The 16924-nt window shown below is 41.5% G+C and overlaps 1 protein-coding gene across 2 annotated transcripts in view; it reads right to left on the reverse strand.

Annotated features, from left to right (window-relative positions):
• The window catches only part of RFX4 (regulatory factor X4), a 152162-nt gene that overhangs the window by 1851 nt on the left and 133387 nt on the right, over positions 1-16924 (reverse strand). For both annotated transcript variants that reach the window (XM_006137986.4, XM_006137987.4), the window contains exon 17: positions 12452-12590. In XM_006137986.4, coding sequence (XP_006138048.1) covers positions 12452-12590 — 139 coding nt within the window. The remainder of the gene's footprint in view (positions 1-12451; positions 12591-16924) is intronic.

Raw genomic sequence — 16924 nt, forward strand, 5'->3', positions numbered from 1 at the left:
TGCACTAGGTTCAGGGCATTGGAGAACAGGCCCAAAGACAGGAAGCAATTACATAGAAGAACTTAGATGGAAGAGAATGGGGAACAGAGTGCCCAACAATGCATGTTTTGATTATACTGAGTCTGAGATGGAGTGGTTTGAAGAATTCAATAACTTTCATGATGGGAAGTTATAAATAGAAGAAGTTTGGGCATGAAAGTGGAAGAGGAACACAAAATGGTGGTGAATGATGTGATGGGAACAGAAAGGAACTCAGGAGTGGAGGAGTGGAGCAAGTAGGTGAACAGCAGGTGGATAGAAAGTCAGAGAGGGATGATAGTACCACTTGTGCGAAGCCATTGTGAATTTTCAAGAGAATGAGGGAAATTATAATTAATTAGTTTCAGAGAAGAAGCCAATTAAAGGGGCAGAAAATTAGAGAATATGGCACTATTTCCTGAAGGAAAAAGAGCATTAGCATCTCTAATCCAAAATAGCATATAGATTATGGAGAGCAGTCAGTTGGATGATGATGGAAGGATGGGTAAGAACTGGAAGAAGAGGAGGTATTGCTGGAAAGACAGAAAAGTTTAAATGCAGGATTGGCAATGATAGCAAAACCTCCTCTGTATTTAGAAGCAAGGAGGTTTTTTTTCCATGAAGAATGGGGAACAGATTCACTTTGAGTAGCGAGAAAATATAGTTTAATGATCAAGTCCCAGCTACTTGAAGGATCTCAAAGTCATCATCCAGAAGGAGGTTGTACACAAATAAAGATGGTATAGAAACAGATCAGATGTTCAGAAGGGTCAATCAGATGGTGGTTTAGTGCCACATGCATTGTCTTGACAGAGGCAGGGACAGTGCAGAGGAAAACGAATAGAGGGCAGACTCCCAAGGCAGTAGCATAGGCTGGTGAGGATGATGAAGAGCAAGCAGAAAGTGGATGAACTTGCTTTGCAAGTATATGGGGTTGGAGGCTTTTGTGTAGAAGGGAGATTTTGTTGTTTTAATGGAAAGCAGTATTGGAAAATAAAGGAAGGAAGAGAGAGGGTAGTATGGATAAGAACTGGTGCTAAATACAAAAGAATATGGGGACAGAGCTGCCAGAGTAGGTAGCAGAAGAAGGGACAATGATCAGTGAAGTCTTGAAAAAGAGAGGAAAAATAATAGGAAGTTACAAGGGAAATAAGAGGTTTCTCAGCCTTAACCAGAGCATTTTCTACTCATGAATTCTATACCATTTACTCAGCAATGATAGCCAAAACCACAGCAATGCTCTATAATCCTAATTCTAACTACCTACTCCGTGCCGCGTGTAGCCGCGGGCACGGAGTTCAGACTAAGGGACATTTAAAAATGGCGACGCCCAGGAAGATGCAAATGAAGCCCGGGATATTTAAATGCAACTTTGAATGCCTACATTAGCCTCCCTAGTTCGAACTAGGGGGCTAGTGTAGACATACCCTAAGAGATTCTTAGTGAACATTCAAAGTATTCAAATTTTATTCACACATATATTCAGGTCAAGTGCATTTTAAAGTTACATGCACTAATAGTCTCTGAAACAAGTTAAAACGCCCTGATCTTGCAAGCTGATCCATATGAATGGACCCTTATGACTATATGGAGTCTCAATGAAATAAGTAGGGCTATGCAAGGGAGCAGACTCATCCCACTTGGATCAAATAAAAGGACTAGAGCCTAAATTTGCATAAGTGAATACTTACAGAAGAAGTGTTTCTCTGCCTATTCAATCAAGGGACAGAAACCATGTGACTTATCTAAGTAGGAATACCAAAAGTTCAAAGGTTGAGTATTAAATACTAATATTTGCAATTAATCCCCAGAATAAGAAAAGGTTTGAAAACAAGTCATTATATTCAAACATCAAATACTGTCAGGAAAACACTAATTGCTGGCAAGATAGTCTGTGAGCAGAAAAAATAACTCAAATTTGTCACAACTGTAATCAAGACATATATTATCTAACACACGGCATGTCTTAAAATGTCACACTTCCTGCTCATTCTCTTGCATTCTGAAGAGGAAAGATAAAAGGGCCTTTTCTGGAAGAAGGCAGTCTGCCCTCTTTAAATGTTTACAAGCCTATCTCCCAGCCTCCACAGAGAGGAGAGAAGGTCTGTCCCTCCTTCCAGGAAACTGTCAAATCTCGAAATCCCTTTCTTTGAAAAATATCATATTTTAAAAAAATTATCCCAATTTGAACATTTTCAACAGATAGGAAATTCCATTTTGGGAGCATTGAAACAGAATTTTTCAGTTTGCCACTGCCCACCTGGAAGACGCTTGTCAATTTTACTTTCCACAGGTAGGCAACTGTTCAATTTTTCCTGAGAGAAAAATAATTTTCTTAAGCAAAATGGAAGTTTTCCCATGAAAAATATTGATTTTTGCAAATAATTCAGATGGAAAATTCCTGACTAGCTCTGCTCACTGGAGAGCTTCTAAAAAGGGTATGGAAAATAATTTTTCTACACTCCAGCTGTCAAAAGGGACAGCTGGAAACTAGAGAACAGAGGAGGATGATATCTGCCTCCTGCTAAGAAGAAGACAGGCAGAAGGCAGGACAGAAATGAAGAGAACAGAGTTTGCCCTTTATAGCTGGGAGGCAGCAAACAAGCCATGCTCCATGTAGTGATATATGTAATAATTTTGAGAAGTGGTACATTAGGGAAAAAAAGAAGGAAACTTTTTCTGTGGTAAACTGCTGTTTATAGACAAAAATCAGTGGAAAAAATTATTCATGGTCTTCTAGGTAAATATTAAGATTATTATTTGGGGGTGAAAGTCTAGAAAAAAGCAACGAAAAAAGTCAGAGTATTAAAAAAAACAGTTTAATACAGTAGTTTATTGGATGAATTGTACCTTAAACGTACATACACATATGCATTTGCGTGCATATATGTGTGTCTTCCACTGCATTGCCTTATTTTAACAGACAGTCTCTCATTCACCCCTAATTTATTATTAACATAAACACATCTATGTAAGGTCATACAGCAGTCAATACAGGTTGGACACCCTTAGGACCTGACTGGTACCATGCAAGGGAGATTGCCAGACCAGGGGAGGTCTGGGAGAGGGGGGCACCAGCTTCTTTGCTGGGCTCCTCTCCCCAGCCACTTGGCACCACTGCCCGCAGACCCCTGGCTGTGGCAGCCTGCCGGCCTCACATGCTCCAGTGGCCCTGGCAGTCCTGCCAGCCCTGAAGGTGCTTGTGGCATCATCCACTGTGGGCTCTGTGGCCTGCCCTTCCCAGTCTTGCCGGCTACAGGATCTGTGCCTTCCCCCCTTCCTGGCCTCGTTGGCTGTGGGCTCTGGTGCCCTGTGGGCTTCTGTCCTTCACTGGCCCCACCAGCTGGCTCTGTTCCTAGCTGCCGGCAACCTGTGTGCTCTGGCTCTCTAGTCCAGTAATATCCAACACGGATGTTACCAGACCAGAGAGACCTGGACCATAGAGGTTAAACCTGTATTTTCATGTACTTGTATGCTCAAAAATGTGTGTGAAAATTGTAAAAACAGAATAATAGCTTTTCTAAAACCTGGGAATTTTTCAGTAAAAGTCAGTAAAAAAACTTAAAACAGAGGGCCTTTTCTGTAGCATAGTGTCCAACATAACCTATTGGCTAGGGATTCAGAAGAGGTCATTAAATGAATGGCAGTGTGCCTCTCCATAGTGGCCAAAGCTGCGAGCTGTTCTCCTTTAGAAGCCCCTGAGGAGCTATTTTAACATGTCATCAGGTGCAATGATCAGGAAGGACCCTCCAAGGGCTCATTAAGTGATGCTTGGCCTGAACTGGAGCTAAACTGATAAAATATTGTCTCGGTCCAATCAAGATGATTTATTTCTTAATTCACATTAGAATATAATGTTAACTTGGAGTTTCATTACACTTGGATCGAATGTTCCAGCTTAAAACAATCTTTTCTTCCTGGTGTTGCAGACAACTTTCCCTCTTGCTAATCAAATCAGAACATTCTGCCATCCTGATGTGCTACAGTTTTCTACTGAAAGCTGTGATGCCAAGGCTGGGATTCAAAGCCAGGACCTATGCTGCTCACACGGACTGAGAACAAGTGGCTTGCACACTCCAGGAGAAGCTCTTTCTGTGATGTATAGCAGCCTTCTAAAATGTCAACAATATTCCCTGTGAAACCAAATAGTCTCTAGGGAAACTGAATGGTCTCTAGGGAATCCTCACAGGTTCTCCAGGTCATGTCAAGTCATTATATGAGGGAGTCACACAATCCAGATCACTTGGAGGTAGAGCAAATGAACATATAAAAAAAGATGCCTTTTTTGGATTTAAACGTTGGCTTATGGAACAAACTCCATAATGCATTGAAAAGGAGAGCTGATCTGCCTTCTTTCTTTCAGTTAACATGCCACAGTGAGACTTACTATAGAGCAAGGGCTAATGACTGAGCATAAGTGGACAGGATACAGTGTGCTGCTTTTCTATGTAGTCAAATACCCCAGATGCAGCTGTGTTTATGAATGTGTCATGAATATAAAAAGAATAATTGCCTGAAAATAATATAGACTCCAAATATCTAGTATTTTACAATAAATTCTGTTATGACTGAATCCAACATGGAAAGTTTTGTACTGGTAGGTCAGCTAATTGCAAATGAGTTCAGTGACTTCTTTTTCCCTACAGTGAAGAGACCATTGAAAGACAATATTTTTAAAATACCCATTGGCCCCTGCCCGACTATTAACTCAACCAATGAAGCTTCTATTCAGCCTTGTTGGAGTGTCCAAAGCATAGCCATCTGCGCGGATGCCTGCCCAAGCTGCCTGAATCACCTTTCACACTTTACATCCGGTTTAATGAAGAGTGCTTAAGCATGCTGAACTCAAAACACTGGGGCCTAGTGATCTTTGCCAGATATAAAGGCGACATTTGTTGGAGGGCTCTTGACAGGAAATTACTATTTTCTGGGTCAACTCACACTTGCTGCTACCACTGCTGTTTAAACTAGACAAGAAAAACTAACTACTTTAAATCTGGGCGATTTTAAGTTGATTATTGTTAAGACTGCTGCCTTTCCTCCAAAATTGTAAATTAACATAGTTTCTTTTAGTATTCTTTTAGAAAATACTGTGGTAAGTGTCTTCTCCCACTAATGGTGTCTGAGTTTCTTCAGAGCAAGGCTGAAGAATAATCTATTTATCCTTACCCTTCAGCAAGCCGGTTGATTATGCAAAGAGGTGAAAGGTGTCTCTGTCCAAATAGCAAAATATTTTCCTTATGAACACAGCTCTAATTTTATACTGCATTAGCTCACACTATTGAACAGCATTATATCTGTCAAATATTATCTTTTGGATACCTAAGTATCTAGGCAAAAGTTATATATCTGTATTAAAGAACTAGTTATAAATGAATGTTGTGGAAAATTGTACAGTGAAATCTCACAGAATTTAATAATAAAAGTAATTTATTCATTGGCTATTCCTTTCCAACCTTTAATATGACTCTTTTCTCTAGACAGCTAGGTTTGGAGTGTGTTGGCCCATCAAAAGATGTAGGGTAAGTGATGTAGACACTTTTAAAAATGGGACATAGGGGCTTTTAAAAATTCTACCAATGCTTACTTTTAATTATCTGCTTTCCAATAGAAATACATAATTATTTGAGTACATAACTGTTTGATGGACAGTTATGAAATATCTAAAGCAACCTTAGACTCTGTGTTCAACCCTAGGGTATGAGTTCTCTGCTGTGCTTCTGAGGGGGGCAACCCCAAATTTTACCCAGGGACCCTAGTAGTATTAGCATTATCAGTGCTACCTGTACACCCAATGCCATTATTATCAAGAATGAAGAGGATATTTATGTGAAAATACACTGGTAAATATGCTTGCATGCAGTCTTAGTGGAAGGTGAGTCCAGTCACATACTCCCACATGCAGATTATAATCCTGTTTCATTAGCAGACCTCCAGGAACTTTGCTGCACACATTAAACTCATGTAATAAACTAAACCACCTGCCATATTGGGGTTCCAAGGTTACAAGATATTGTAGCTTTAAAGGATAACAGCAATAATTACCACTTTGGTAGAACTTCACTCATTACTGTGTACTGAACCAAACATGTACTGTCCCAAATTGCTGTCACCATAAACACCAAGTGAAGATCAAAACATCACATCACCACCTGTCCTGAAATTCATGGGACACATTTTTCATGGTCTATCTCATGTTCTGAATGCTAGCATGACAATGTTTGTATAATCCACTATTCAATGTGTGTTGTTTTCCCTCTCTACCTAATCCATAAAGATCCACAGAACAAATTACTTTGCTTCAGCTCCTAATTTTTAGAAGTAAGCCTCAGTTCTGAAACATATCACTTTTCAAGACTACACTTAAATACATGCTTAAGGGCTGTCCTATATAGTTCCTAAGTGCTTTTTCTGCATCAGAGCCTCAGTCCTTTACCTCAAACTCTAGAGGTTTATGCTCTTGCCTCTGGGGTCCCATTATATTTACATGACATTTTCTTTAGACAATGAAATTAGAGGTGTGAGTTGTGCATTCTGTGTCTAATCAGAATCACTGCTTAGTTCTTGCACATTAATGCAATGCTGTTGTGTTTTGAGTTTCCAATATTGCATGGGTAAGTTTAAATCAATCAATAAATGCCTGAGTTGGAGATGAATATATTGCACCATATATTCAGTTACTAGAAATTTTAAAATATTAAAAACAAGTATGGTTTCATGCTCATGAAAATACAGCTCTTCATATTAAGATAAGTGTAGTGGGTGTACTAGTGTTTAAAAAAAACACACGGGGGCCTAGATTATTCGGTGTCTTGTTAAGTAGCAAACAGTTTCTGGAGATTGAGATTGGAGAAGATTCGTGTCTCAAAAGAAAGGGGAAGAATATTTGAACTAAATGATACATTCGGTCATAATGCGCTACAGGGTAAAGGCCTCCTATTTCTCATGCCAAAAGTTTTGATCAACATTCAGCTGACTTTGTACAGCACAGATTAGCTAGGTGGTGACATTATAAACAAAATGCACATTTTATCACTGTGACTTGGATTGTTAGTGGAAGTGCTCAGAAGTTCTTTGACAAAATAGTTGCCAATGATCTAATAAATATAAGGCAACATAACCAGCATCTAGGTCAGCTAAAACTGTATAGGAGGGTAACCTACAAAACATAACTGAAATACACAGGTGACTATGTATACACATTACGCACTTCTCTAGTTGCAGAAGCCACATATGACCATATGCAGTTCTGCATTACTGCTGAGAAAAGGAGATAGCAGTTAGAAAAATCACACAGTAGAACATTTCACATTGATACACAGTGCTCTTGCTGGTGAGCCAAACCTGGTGTGTTAACTCTGAGCAATTATAAATAAGAAGCAGCTGCTCTGAGAACTGCCACCAGATGCCACCAGAAGGCAAACAGATTAAAAAAAAACATTCATGCTAGATTAAGATACGTTTAGAGAGATTCTGCATAAAGAGCCCAATCTAATTCCAATTTAAGTCAATAAAAAGACTCTCATTGACTTAAGTGGGAATTGGAGTAAGCAGATCGTGCAGGGAGAGTCCAGTACGAGACTGAAACCAGCACAGCACAGTTCAACCAGGAGTTCACAGCTACTGACAACGTCATCAGTAGAACTGGGTGGGAAGTGGTTTCGTGTCCCATGAATATTTTCAAGATTTTGTAAATGTTTCCCATTCTGCATTGAGATAAAACTGAGACCTTCTGCAGTTACTTCGATATAAAAACAGGTAGAGAGTTGAGAAACAGAGACATCTTGCTCCAAATCAGGCAGCTCAAGGACTTGAGCTGGTATTTCCCAGGTGAGTACCTAAAACACCAGGCTAGTTGCTACCTTGGGTGGCTCTCCCACCCCTCCCCTGGACCTTAGAAATCTTTCTGACAAAGTTTTGTCAAAACGGTCCAAAAAGGCATTTTGACAAAAAAAGTCTACACCAGCTTTAGTCATCAGACTGCTTTCTGCAGTTTTTTTCTGAACATTGACTCCACTGTGTTGAGTGGCTGTTTGCTTCAATCCGTACCCTTCATCTTTCAATCTAACTAATCCCATCCTAACATATTTCCATCAAAATGATTTCCATAATAAAACAAAAGCAAAAATAAATAATATATCATCATCATCATCCTCGGACTAACATGATATTTGCAGCCATCACATTGTTCACTCTGCTTACATGTTACTCTTTTGCCTGCTCCTTTGTTTGTCTATTTAGACATAGTGGTTCACAACCTGCAGCCCACAGCTGCAGTCCATGTGATAGCCTCAGGAGATTCAAAACGGCTTGGGGCTCCCGGCCACCATTACCACAAGAGAGGTGGTATCCAGAGCTCCAGGCCTTTAAATCACAGCTGGAGCTCTGTGCAACACACTCTAGGTGGCTCTGAGAGCTGGTTGTCCCCAGCCCCACCCCTTCTGCCCAAAGCCCTGCCCTTTCTGGGTGCGCGAAACCAAGGCTCTCTTTTTGCACAGCAAGTCTGTCGGCTCCACTGACTTCACCCCTGCCATAAATGGGTGCATCTACCCTGATTTCAGTGGAATTGTGCCTGGATGGGGCCACTACAAATTTGGCCCATTTTGTTTCGATTTTGCAAAATCATGGCTTCTGCTTTATGATTCTTTGATGTGGGTTCCCTTTATAAATGCTTCCACTAGAAAAAAATAGGACTTCATAATATCTCTAAGCTTTTCAGTGGCAAACACATAATTAAGTTGTTATGTATTAAGAATGACCATTAAAGTTTTAACATTTTTCTCAGTGTGGAGATTTTACCATATTCCATTAAACTTGAAAAAACCCACCTTGATTTCAACTAAGGTCATATTAAAACTCTTGGAAGATTCTTGAATCTGTTGGTGCAGTTTAGAACTCCTTTAAATGTGCAATTAGCACATTAATGGATAATATTCTGCATTAAAAAAATCTCAGTTTACAAGCAAGGTAAGAGAAAACACTAAATTCAAACTGAGGTAACTGCTCTGGAATATGATTAATTAAGACACATCTATTTTTTTTTGTTCTAGAATATTTAAAAGCTGAAGAAGGCAGGAAAGTTATTTGAAACCTGGACTTGGAGAGAGAGTCTGCTCTAGCAACAATGCTTGCAAAAGAAATCTCCCTCAAAAGAGTTATATGATTTTATTTTTTTATGTGTATATGTTACCTTAACCATTAACTTAGCGTGCAATCATTGTAGTTATCTCTGTGTATTGATATCTGCATAACTTATGTGACCTATTTTGACATTGCAGATTGTTACAAGAGGAAAAGATGATGTTTGAGTAAGGAACAAAATTTCTAAACAAAAGCAACCACCAAACACTCTATTATGCATACAGGAACATGTGCATAGATTTCGGAGTCAGTGTACATATCCTTAGATCGCATATTTAGACTGTTTTTCATGCATTCTTTGTCATATAGTTTTCTGCAGTGGATAACAATGAGAGAGAAAACTGATTTCCAAAAGGTGAAGTCTTTGATTTCAAAGGTTTGTTACAGAACATAAGAATACAGAGGGAGTTGTGAAAAACTGATACCTACAACCTTGTCTAATACCACTCAACCTAACTATCCACTCTTTCTTCTTACTGTGGATATAGCAGTTGCACTAAAAGTGAGAGTCTCCACCCTGCACCTGGCATAACTCTTTGGGCCCGGTGCTAGGAAGATGCATAGGAGATGGTGGAAGGAATCTCTTCCCACAAGCCATTGAATCCAGAGTCAGCCCAAGCTACGGGCTGACCGGGCTAGTAGGGGGTGCCACACGGGGCTGCCACGCATGTGCCGGTCGCCCTGGGACCAGGGGCGCTGCACGCCCGGGGTCGGGGCCACACATGTGCTGCACTCCCGGGGGCAGCACCATGCTTCCGGGCCCCGGGGCGCACGGATGGCTCAGGCCTGCCCTGATTAAATCCCTGTCAAGCTGTCAGTAATACCTAACTCTTATATGAATGAAAAGCACTGCATAACTCCAGAGGGGCTGACAGACTTGCCAGGCCCCTGAGCAAGGTGGAGGGGCAGGTCCATACTCCTGGAAGGGGTGGGGCCTCAGGAAGAAGGGGCAGTATGAGGGCAGCCAGTCATCAGTACCGCCCAGAGTGCACTGGGCTCCTCCTCCCGCCTTCCCCAGCCAGCTCTCACAGCTGCTTGGCACTCCGGAGGCAATTTAAAGAGCCCGGGGCTATGGCTACCATTGCTGATGCAGTAGTGGCAACAGCTGGGAATCCTCCAGGCCCTTTTGAATCACTGGGCCCTAGAGCAACTGCCCCCTTTGCTCCACCTATCAGCGGGACTGTACATCTCAGAGTTTTTACAGAGTATCATTATCCTCATTTTCCTGGAGGTGAAATTATGGCAATGAGAGGGGAAGTGATTTCCCAAGGTCACCCAGCAGGCGAGTGGCAGAGCCAGGATTAGAATCCAGGTTTCCTGTGTCCCAGGCCAATGCTCTATTCATTAGGACCTACTGAAAGCTGCTGCAGCCTAATGACTGGAGCGGGCTCTGTGGCCCCTTATGTGTCTCCTCAAGTTTCCTACAGATGAAAAATAGAAGGATCCATACAAGTGGACACCTCCAACCCCCATCCTTCGGAATCATGCCTATACCTGCTTTCTTGAAGGCTTCCAGAGACACGGCCCCCATGGAGCTGTTCGCCACACTGTGCAAGAAGGTCAGTAATGCACCATCTGTGTATACCCCAGAACCCCACTGTCTTCTTGCCCCATCCTAGTCTTGTTGCCAATGGCTGTGCCTGCACCTCTAAATCTCATGCTGGTTTTGACAGGCACAGTTTTACGAACCGAAATAACTAAATACTGTAGGCAATGTTCAGTACAAGGCTTAGAACAGAAAGTGGGCTAAGTCAGTGCTTTTCATGTAATGGAATTCCAAAATGCCTCGCAATACATGCAGAAACAAAATGCAAGGCGTATCCAATCAGACTAAACCTGAGTCAGAAGACACAGGGCTCGATTCACCACTGTACTACTTCAGGTTCACATCAGCGTAGCTCCTTTTAAATTAAATGAAAACGGGAGTAATGCAATGGTGAGGCAAGCCTGTTGTGCCTATTTAGAATGAAATAACTGACTCAGCCAGATACAAATATTACATATGAAATGCATAAAAGCCCAATATATAAGTTTGAAATAGCCAAAACAATGCTATTTTATAATCTCAAGCCATTACTGGACTCATCCAGACAAATATCTTCAATTAATGTATCTGATTTTAATACTACACCATGATTGACTAGATATATGGGTAGATAGAGTCCAAATTATGTTGCAAGTTACAAAAGTTCTTATAGCAACTTTATGATAAACATGGGATAAAATCCTGGGTCCATGAAATCAATGGAAAACTTGCGTTCAGGTGGGTCAGGATTTCACCCAGCATATTTAATCAGATGCAAATATAAGTTTCAGAGCTACAGTAAAATACAGAGTCTGTTTTATGAGTTGAAATTCAAGCAGTATTTGTCACAAGTTCAGGACCCCAACCCCCCCCCCCCCCAAAATGCCAATACTCAAAGGAAAAGGTGCCAGAAGAGCAGACTACAATCCCAGCATCAGATAAATTTTATCTGTTTTAAACCACTTATTTTAAATTAGATATCTACCTGATTTAAGAACATCTAATGCAAATGTTCAGTTAGGCTATATCTAGACTGCAGGCTTCTTTCGGAAGAACCCTTTTTTGGAAGAGAGCTTCTGAAATAACTTCTTCTGAAAGAGAGCGTCCACACACAAAAGTGCATAGAAAAAGTCATCTGCTTTTTCAAAAGATAGTGTCCACACTGAATGGATGCTCTCTCGCATTTAAGCTGTGATTACTATGGACGGAATGGCCACCAGATCACCTGTGCTTTTTCCTCTTTCCTCTTCTTTCGAAATAACTCCCTCTTCCCCGTCCACACATGCCTTTTTCCAGAAGAAGGCTTCTTCCTCGTAGAAAGAGGATTACCAATGCTGGAAAAACCCCTCTGTTCTTTCTATTTACTTACAGAAGAATGCGATTGCAGTGTGGACATAACTCAGGTTTTGTTGGAAAAACTCAGTAGTGTAGACATACCCTAATTATTTAAACTGTTATTTTAGACTGATACTTGGCAAAGAAACAATTTTTTGTAATCCTTTCAGTTGCATTTAAGATCATAGCATTCAAAAGCAACTTCACAGATTGAAGTGACTTTTAGCAAAAGAAAATCTGCATTCAGGATGAAAATGTCTGAGGCATTTTAGATCACTATGGCCTGTAAAAGCTGAGAGTAAAAATCAGGGCATATTATACAACATCAGATATTAAGAATTGCTTAAAATAGCGTGAATGCTGATTACAGACAGTTTTTAAAATTATCTAATAAATTAAATCATGGATTTGCGAGTAAGACAATAGACTTACCTGTGAAGAGCTTCTGTGGTAAGCTGAGTAATGAAGTGGTCCAGAAATAGCAGTGTCATGTGGTAGCGATGGATATTGACTCTGCATTGGATGGGGGTGCTGGTTGCTATAGCTACCATAGTTGTAGCTTCCTGTATACCTAAAATGAATAACACCCCCACCACACACACATTTAGTACTCACAATAAAGTCATTCCAGCAACCAGTTGTGTTGTTCTTTTCTAATGCTATATATGAGATATATTTGCATTCGTTTCCATAGGGGAGAGAAGCTCTGAAAAACAATCTGTATAAAGATTTTCCCCCAACTCAACTCAAAGAAACAAATGTCCCTTAGTATAATAATGTGCTCTCTGAGTTCGATTTAACAGGTCTTCACTGGACCTGCTAAATCGAACCACAGAAGATCAACCATGGCAGTGTAGATATGGCCACAATGAAGTATTATTCAGCATGAGTCAGAATGAACTGGGCTTTGAGGGCTGAACTGTGACATTTAGCTACCCCTTTTGATGGGTCCAGAGGAATAATTTGCTATTTCCCTTTAAGGGGTACAGTGTACCCTACCTGTGCAGTTGACTAGAGAGGCAGAGTCATAGCATTCCTTAGTTCTTTTTTCTCCCTTTCCCTTTCTTTTGGGAGCATTGTTCAAGCTCAGGGGAAAACAGGGGCCAGAGAAGCCCCTGAACTTTTCTGAATGTTTCTGGTTCATCCTTACATGGGTCACACAACAGAGGAAAAGGTAGAGACTCTTTCCAGGATCCCTGTCTCTGCATGGCCATGTAGATGCTAATCTAGCTCTAAAGTATTAAGCTTTTAACATATACACTAGCTAGAAGTAAAACTGACCCAATGGTGGCAAAGGGAGGGGAGAGAACAAGGCTCATTTACATTTTATTTCTATTGATTTTTAACATCTTTTAAACAGATTATTATAAAGTGCACAGGGCAGATCTAGAGTCTGGGTACATTTTACTGTCTCCCGTTAGTTTTCAATTTAGCACTCGAGATACTGAGCTATAGTAACCAAACACACAGGAATGTGTATAAATGAGAGCAAAGCAGTGGGGCTGAAAAGGATTGCTTTCAAAACCCGGGGCCAGAGGTCTTTCTTCATTCAGTACTGTGAGGTGGAGCAAAGCAAGGAGGTAACAGGATGGACCTCGGTGGGACACAAGCATTACTAGGGTGGCTTTCCATAAAGGAGACTGGTCTATCTGGGCAGTTTACTGGGTCCTCCACTCTGTCTGATAATAGAATAAATGCCCCCAAAAGTCAAAGATGTTAACATGATCCTGTTTTTGTACAGCATTAAACATGATTCATGGTTTTGAGTACAGACACCTCATCCTGCCTTGCCCCATGGAATCAACCACCATTAAAAAGCTTTTTAAATTCTTATTAAAGCTACAGAAAAGGAAGGAATAACAGTGAAAGTATTTGGTATTAAAAGAAATGTTCCCTTTAGCTGTAGAGTTTTTAGCAAACACCGGCCTGACAGTCTCTGAGATGATATTAAACATGTAATAACTGTCCTTTTGGAGTGGGGAGGGGAGAGAAAAAGGTAGCTGAGATGGGCTGAAGTTACTTTTGTTGTTCAAGTCCAGTCCTGATCCCTTTCAAAACAAAACAAGAAAAACATACAAGATTGAAGAGAAAAGCACAGTGAAGACAGAAAATGCATTTCTGTCTCTGGTGCTATCTCTTGCTTATAATCTCATTCCCTGAGAAATCTGGCTCACACAGTCTACTCCCAGACCTGGCAAACTGTCCCAGTGTCACACTGTTTAAGGCATTGCTGTTATCTGACTCCCTGGTTGGGGGGCAGCCATGATGGTAGAGTTCAGTCCAAAATGGTCTACAACCCTTGTGTTTTGATCCCCTTTCCCCTCTAGGTCTTTTTTTAATGAGCCCAAAAAGGGGGGTGCTTAGAAGAAAAGCGCATTGCCCCATTATTATGTTTGCTATGTAGGCCTGCTTGCTGACACACCAATTGTGGTTCATTAATTTCCAATTCTGTTCTCCTCTTGTTTAGTGGTCATGATTTCAACACCATGCTTGGGTGGTTTCAGTTGACCTTTTGGTCTGGATTCATTTAATCTGTCTCCTTTTTATACCTGTTTCCCAAAGAGTTTTATAGAACAGTCTGAATTGGACTTTTGTTAACCTGGACAACATAGAGCGTAGGCCTCTGCACAACAGCTCCCGATGGCAGCATGACTCCTCCTGCCATGCCTGTGCTCTACCTCTGGGGCAGTTAATGTCAATCAGACCAGCTCTGCATTTCTGCTGGGCCGTGCATTGGTAGGTTCCTAGGACAGCATGCTGTATATGGTAGCAGCTCCTTGTTCCTGCCCTCACTCCTCCAAACTCACATATTTTTTACCATAGGGTGTCCACATCACAAGGCTTCTTCAGGCTCCTGGTAAGGACAGGCAGGGGCATGCCATGGAGTTGTCACCTCTACTTATTCTATTGCATCCTCCCTTTGTGGGTCCTTTGTGCAACTTGATCACCTCTGCAGAGGGTAGCATGAGGATCACAGCCAAAAACAGATTTTCTGGTGGTCAGTGGTAAGTCCTGGCTTTCCTTACATCATTCTATGGTGCAGTCTCCTTTTGCAGAGGGTTTGCACCCACAATTGGTCAAATCAGTCCACAGTTTAGGAATGCTCTTGAATTCCTTGCCGAGGCTAATATGTCATATATCAGCACCCCTGAGTAATGCTTCCTACCATCTCCGATTGGCTAGGAGATTATCCCATGCTGACGGACGACGACCTGGCCTCAGTTATGCCTGCTTTTGTCACCTGTCAGCACTGGACTGCAGCACTGTGATGTACACGGGCACGAAGCCTTAAGAGCTCTGGAAACTCCAATAGCTACAGAATGCTGCAGTATCTCTCTGCCAGACAGGCTGCTGCAAGTACATCATACTTGTCCTCCACTCTTCACGTTGGCTTCCCATAGAATTTCAATTCAAGTGCAAGGTCTCAGTTCTTATCTTTCAGGCTCACAATGGGCTGGGCCCAAAGTATCTAAGGGTATGTCTACACTACCCTCCTAGTTCGAACTAGGAGGGTAATGTATGCATACCGCACTTGCTAATGAAGCCCGGGATTTGAATTTCCCGGGCTTCATTAGCATAAGCGGGGAGCCGCCATTTTTAAATCCCCGCTGCTTCGAACCCCGTGTAGCGCGGCTACACGGGGCTCGAACTAGGTAGTTCGGACTAGGGTGCCTATTCCGAACTACCGGTACTCCTCGTTTCACGAGGAGTAACGGTAGTTCGGAATAGGACCCTAGTCCGAACTACCTAGTTCGAGCCCCGTGTAGCCGCGCTACACGGGGTTCGAAGCAGCGGGGATTTAAAAATGGCGGCTCCCCGCTTATGCTAATGAAGCCCGGGAAATTCAAATCCCGGGCTTCATTAGCAAGTGCGGTATGCATACATTACCCCGCTAGTTCGAACTAGCGGGGTAGTGTAGACATACCCTAAAAGATTAACTACAGCTCCAGGATGAAGATTGTTCTATTCCTCTAGAAGAGTGGAACTCTGCAATAAGGTAAAACTTGTCTGTCTAGGAGAAAGAGCTTGGAACCAAGACTGTGGAATGATTTCCCCCAAGTACTAAGAACCATCACAAATCTCAGCACTTTTCACTCAAAGTGCGAGATGAATTTTGTTGGCCTTGACTTCTCTAACATAAATACATGGCAATATGTATAGTGAATACCTGCCAAACAAACATACATCCCCCTGAGGAGAGGATGAGAAAACAAGCCACATGTGCCAGATGTTAGAGAAGACATTTAATGTACTTTGCAAGGTCCCCAGATACTATGGAGATAAAGGCAGCATAAGAACCTGTATTATATAGAATAGAATTTCTCCCCCCTCCACCTGCAAATCTTATTATTGCTTCACAGACACAGCATCAAAATAGTCTTACATCTGAGAGCTCTTGACAGGGGTCAATGCTGCTAATTACTTACCTACACATACACGTTGTTTTAAAAGAACATTATTAAGATTGCAAAATCAACCACTTGAAAGTTAGGAAGTATCAGAAGTTAAGCTACCCATGCAACTTTAATTCAGCTCTCATGTGAATTACGGTACAGTCTTTAATTACAAGATTACAGACTATTTCTTCCTAGGTTTTTAAAGAGCAAACTGAAAACACAGAAATTCCATCACGTTGCATGCTACTGACACCCATATGGGTCTTCTGCTGGGCTGGAACTTTTATGCTCACTGTGTAGGCCTCTGCCACCTGAACTAACAGAGTAACTGGTATCAGAAGAAGTAGGTTATCATCCTCGATGTGGCACACCACAGGAAAAGAATGGGACACTTTCACAGTGGGTTTCACAATTATCTGCTGACAGAAGAGGAATGGTGGGACTCAAAGTTTGTCTACATGGCACCAGAAAGCACACTCATAAGCACGTGTCAAGCCTCCAAAAAGGA

Source organism: Pelodiscus sinensis, chromosome 1, assembly GCF_052426305.1.
Source record: "Pelodiscus sinensis isolate ZL-2025 chromosome 1, ASM5242630v1, whole genome shotgun sequence".
NCBI lineage: Eukaryota > Metazoa > Chordata > Testudines > Trionychidae > Pelodiscus > Pelodiscus sinensis.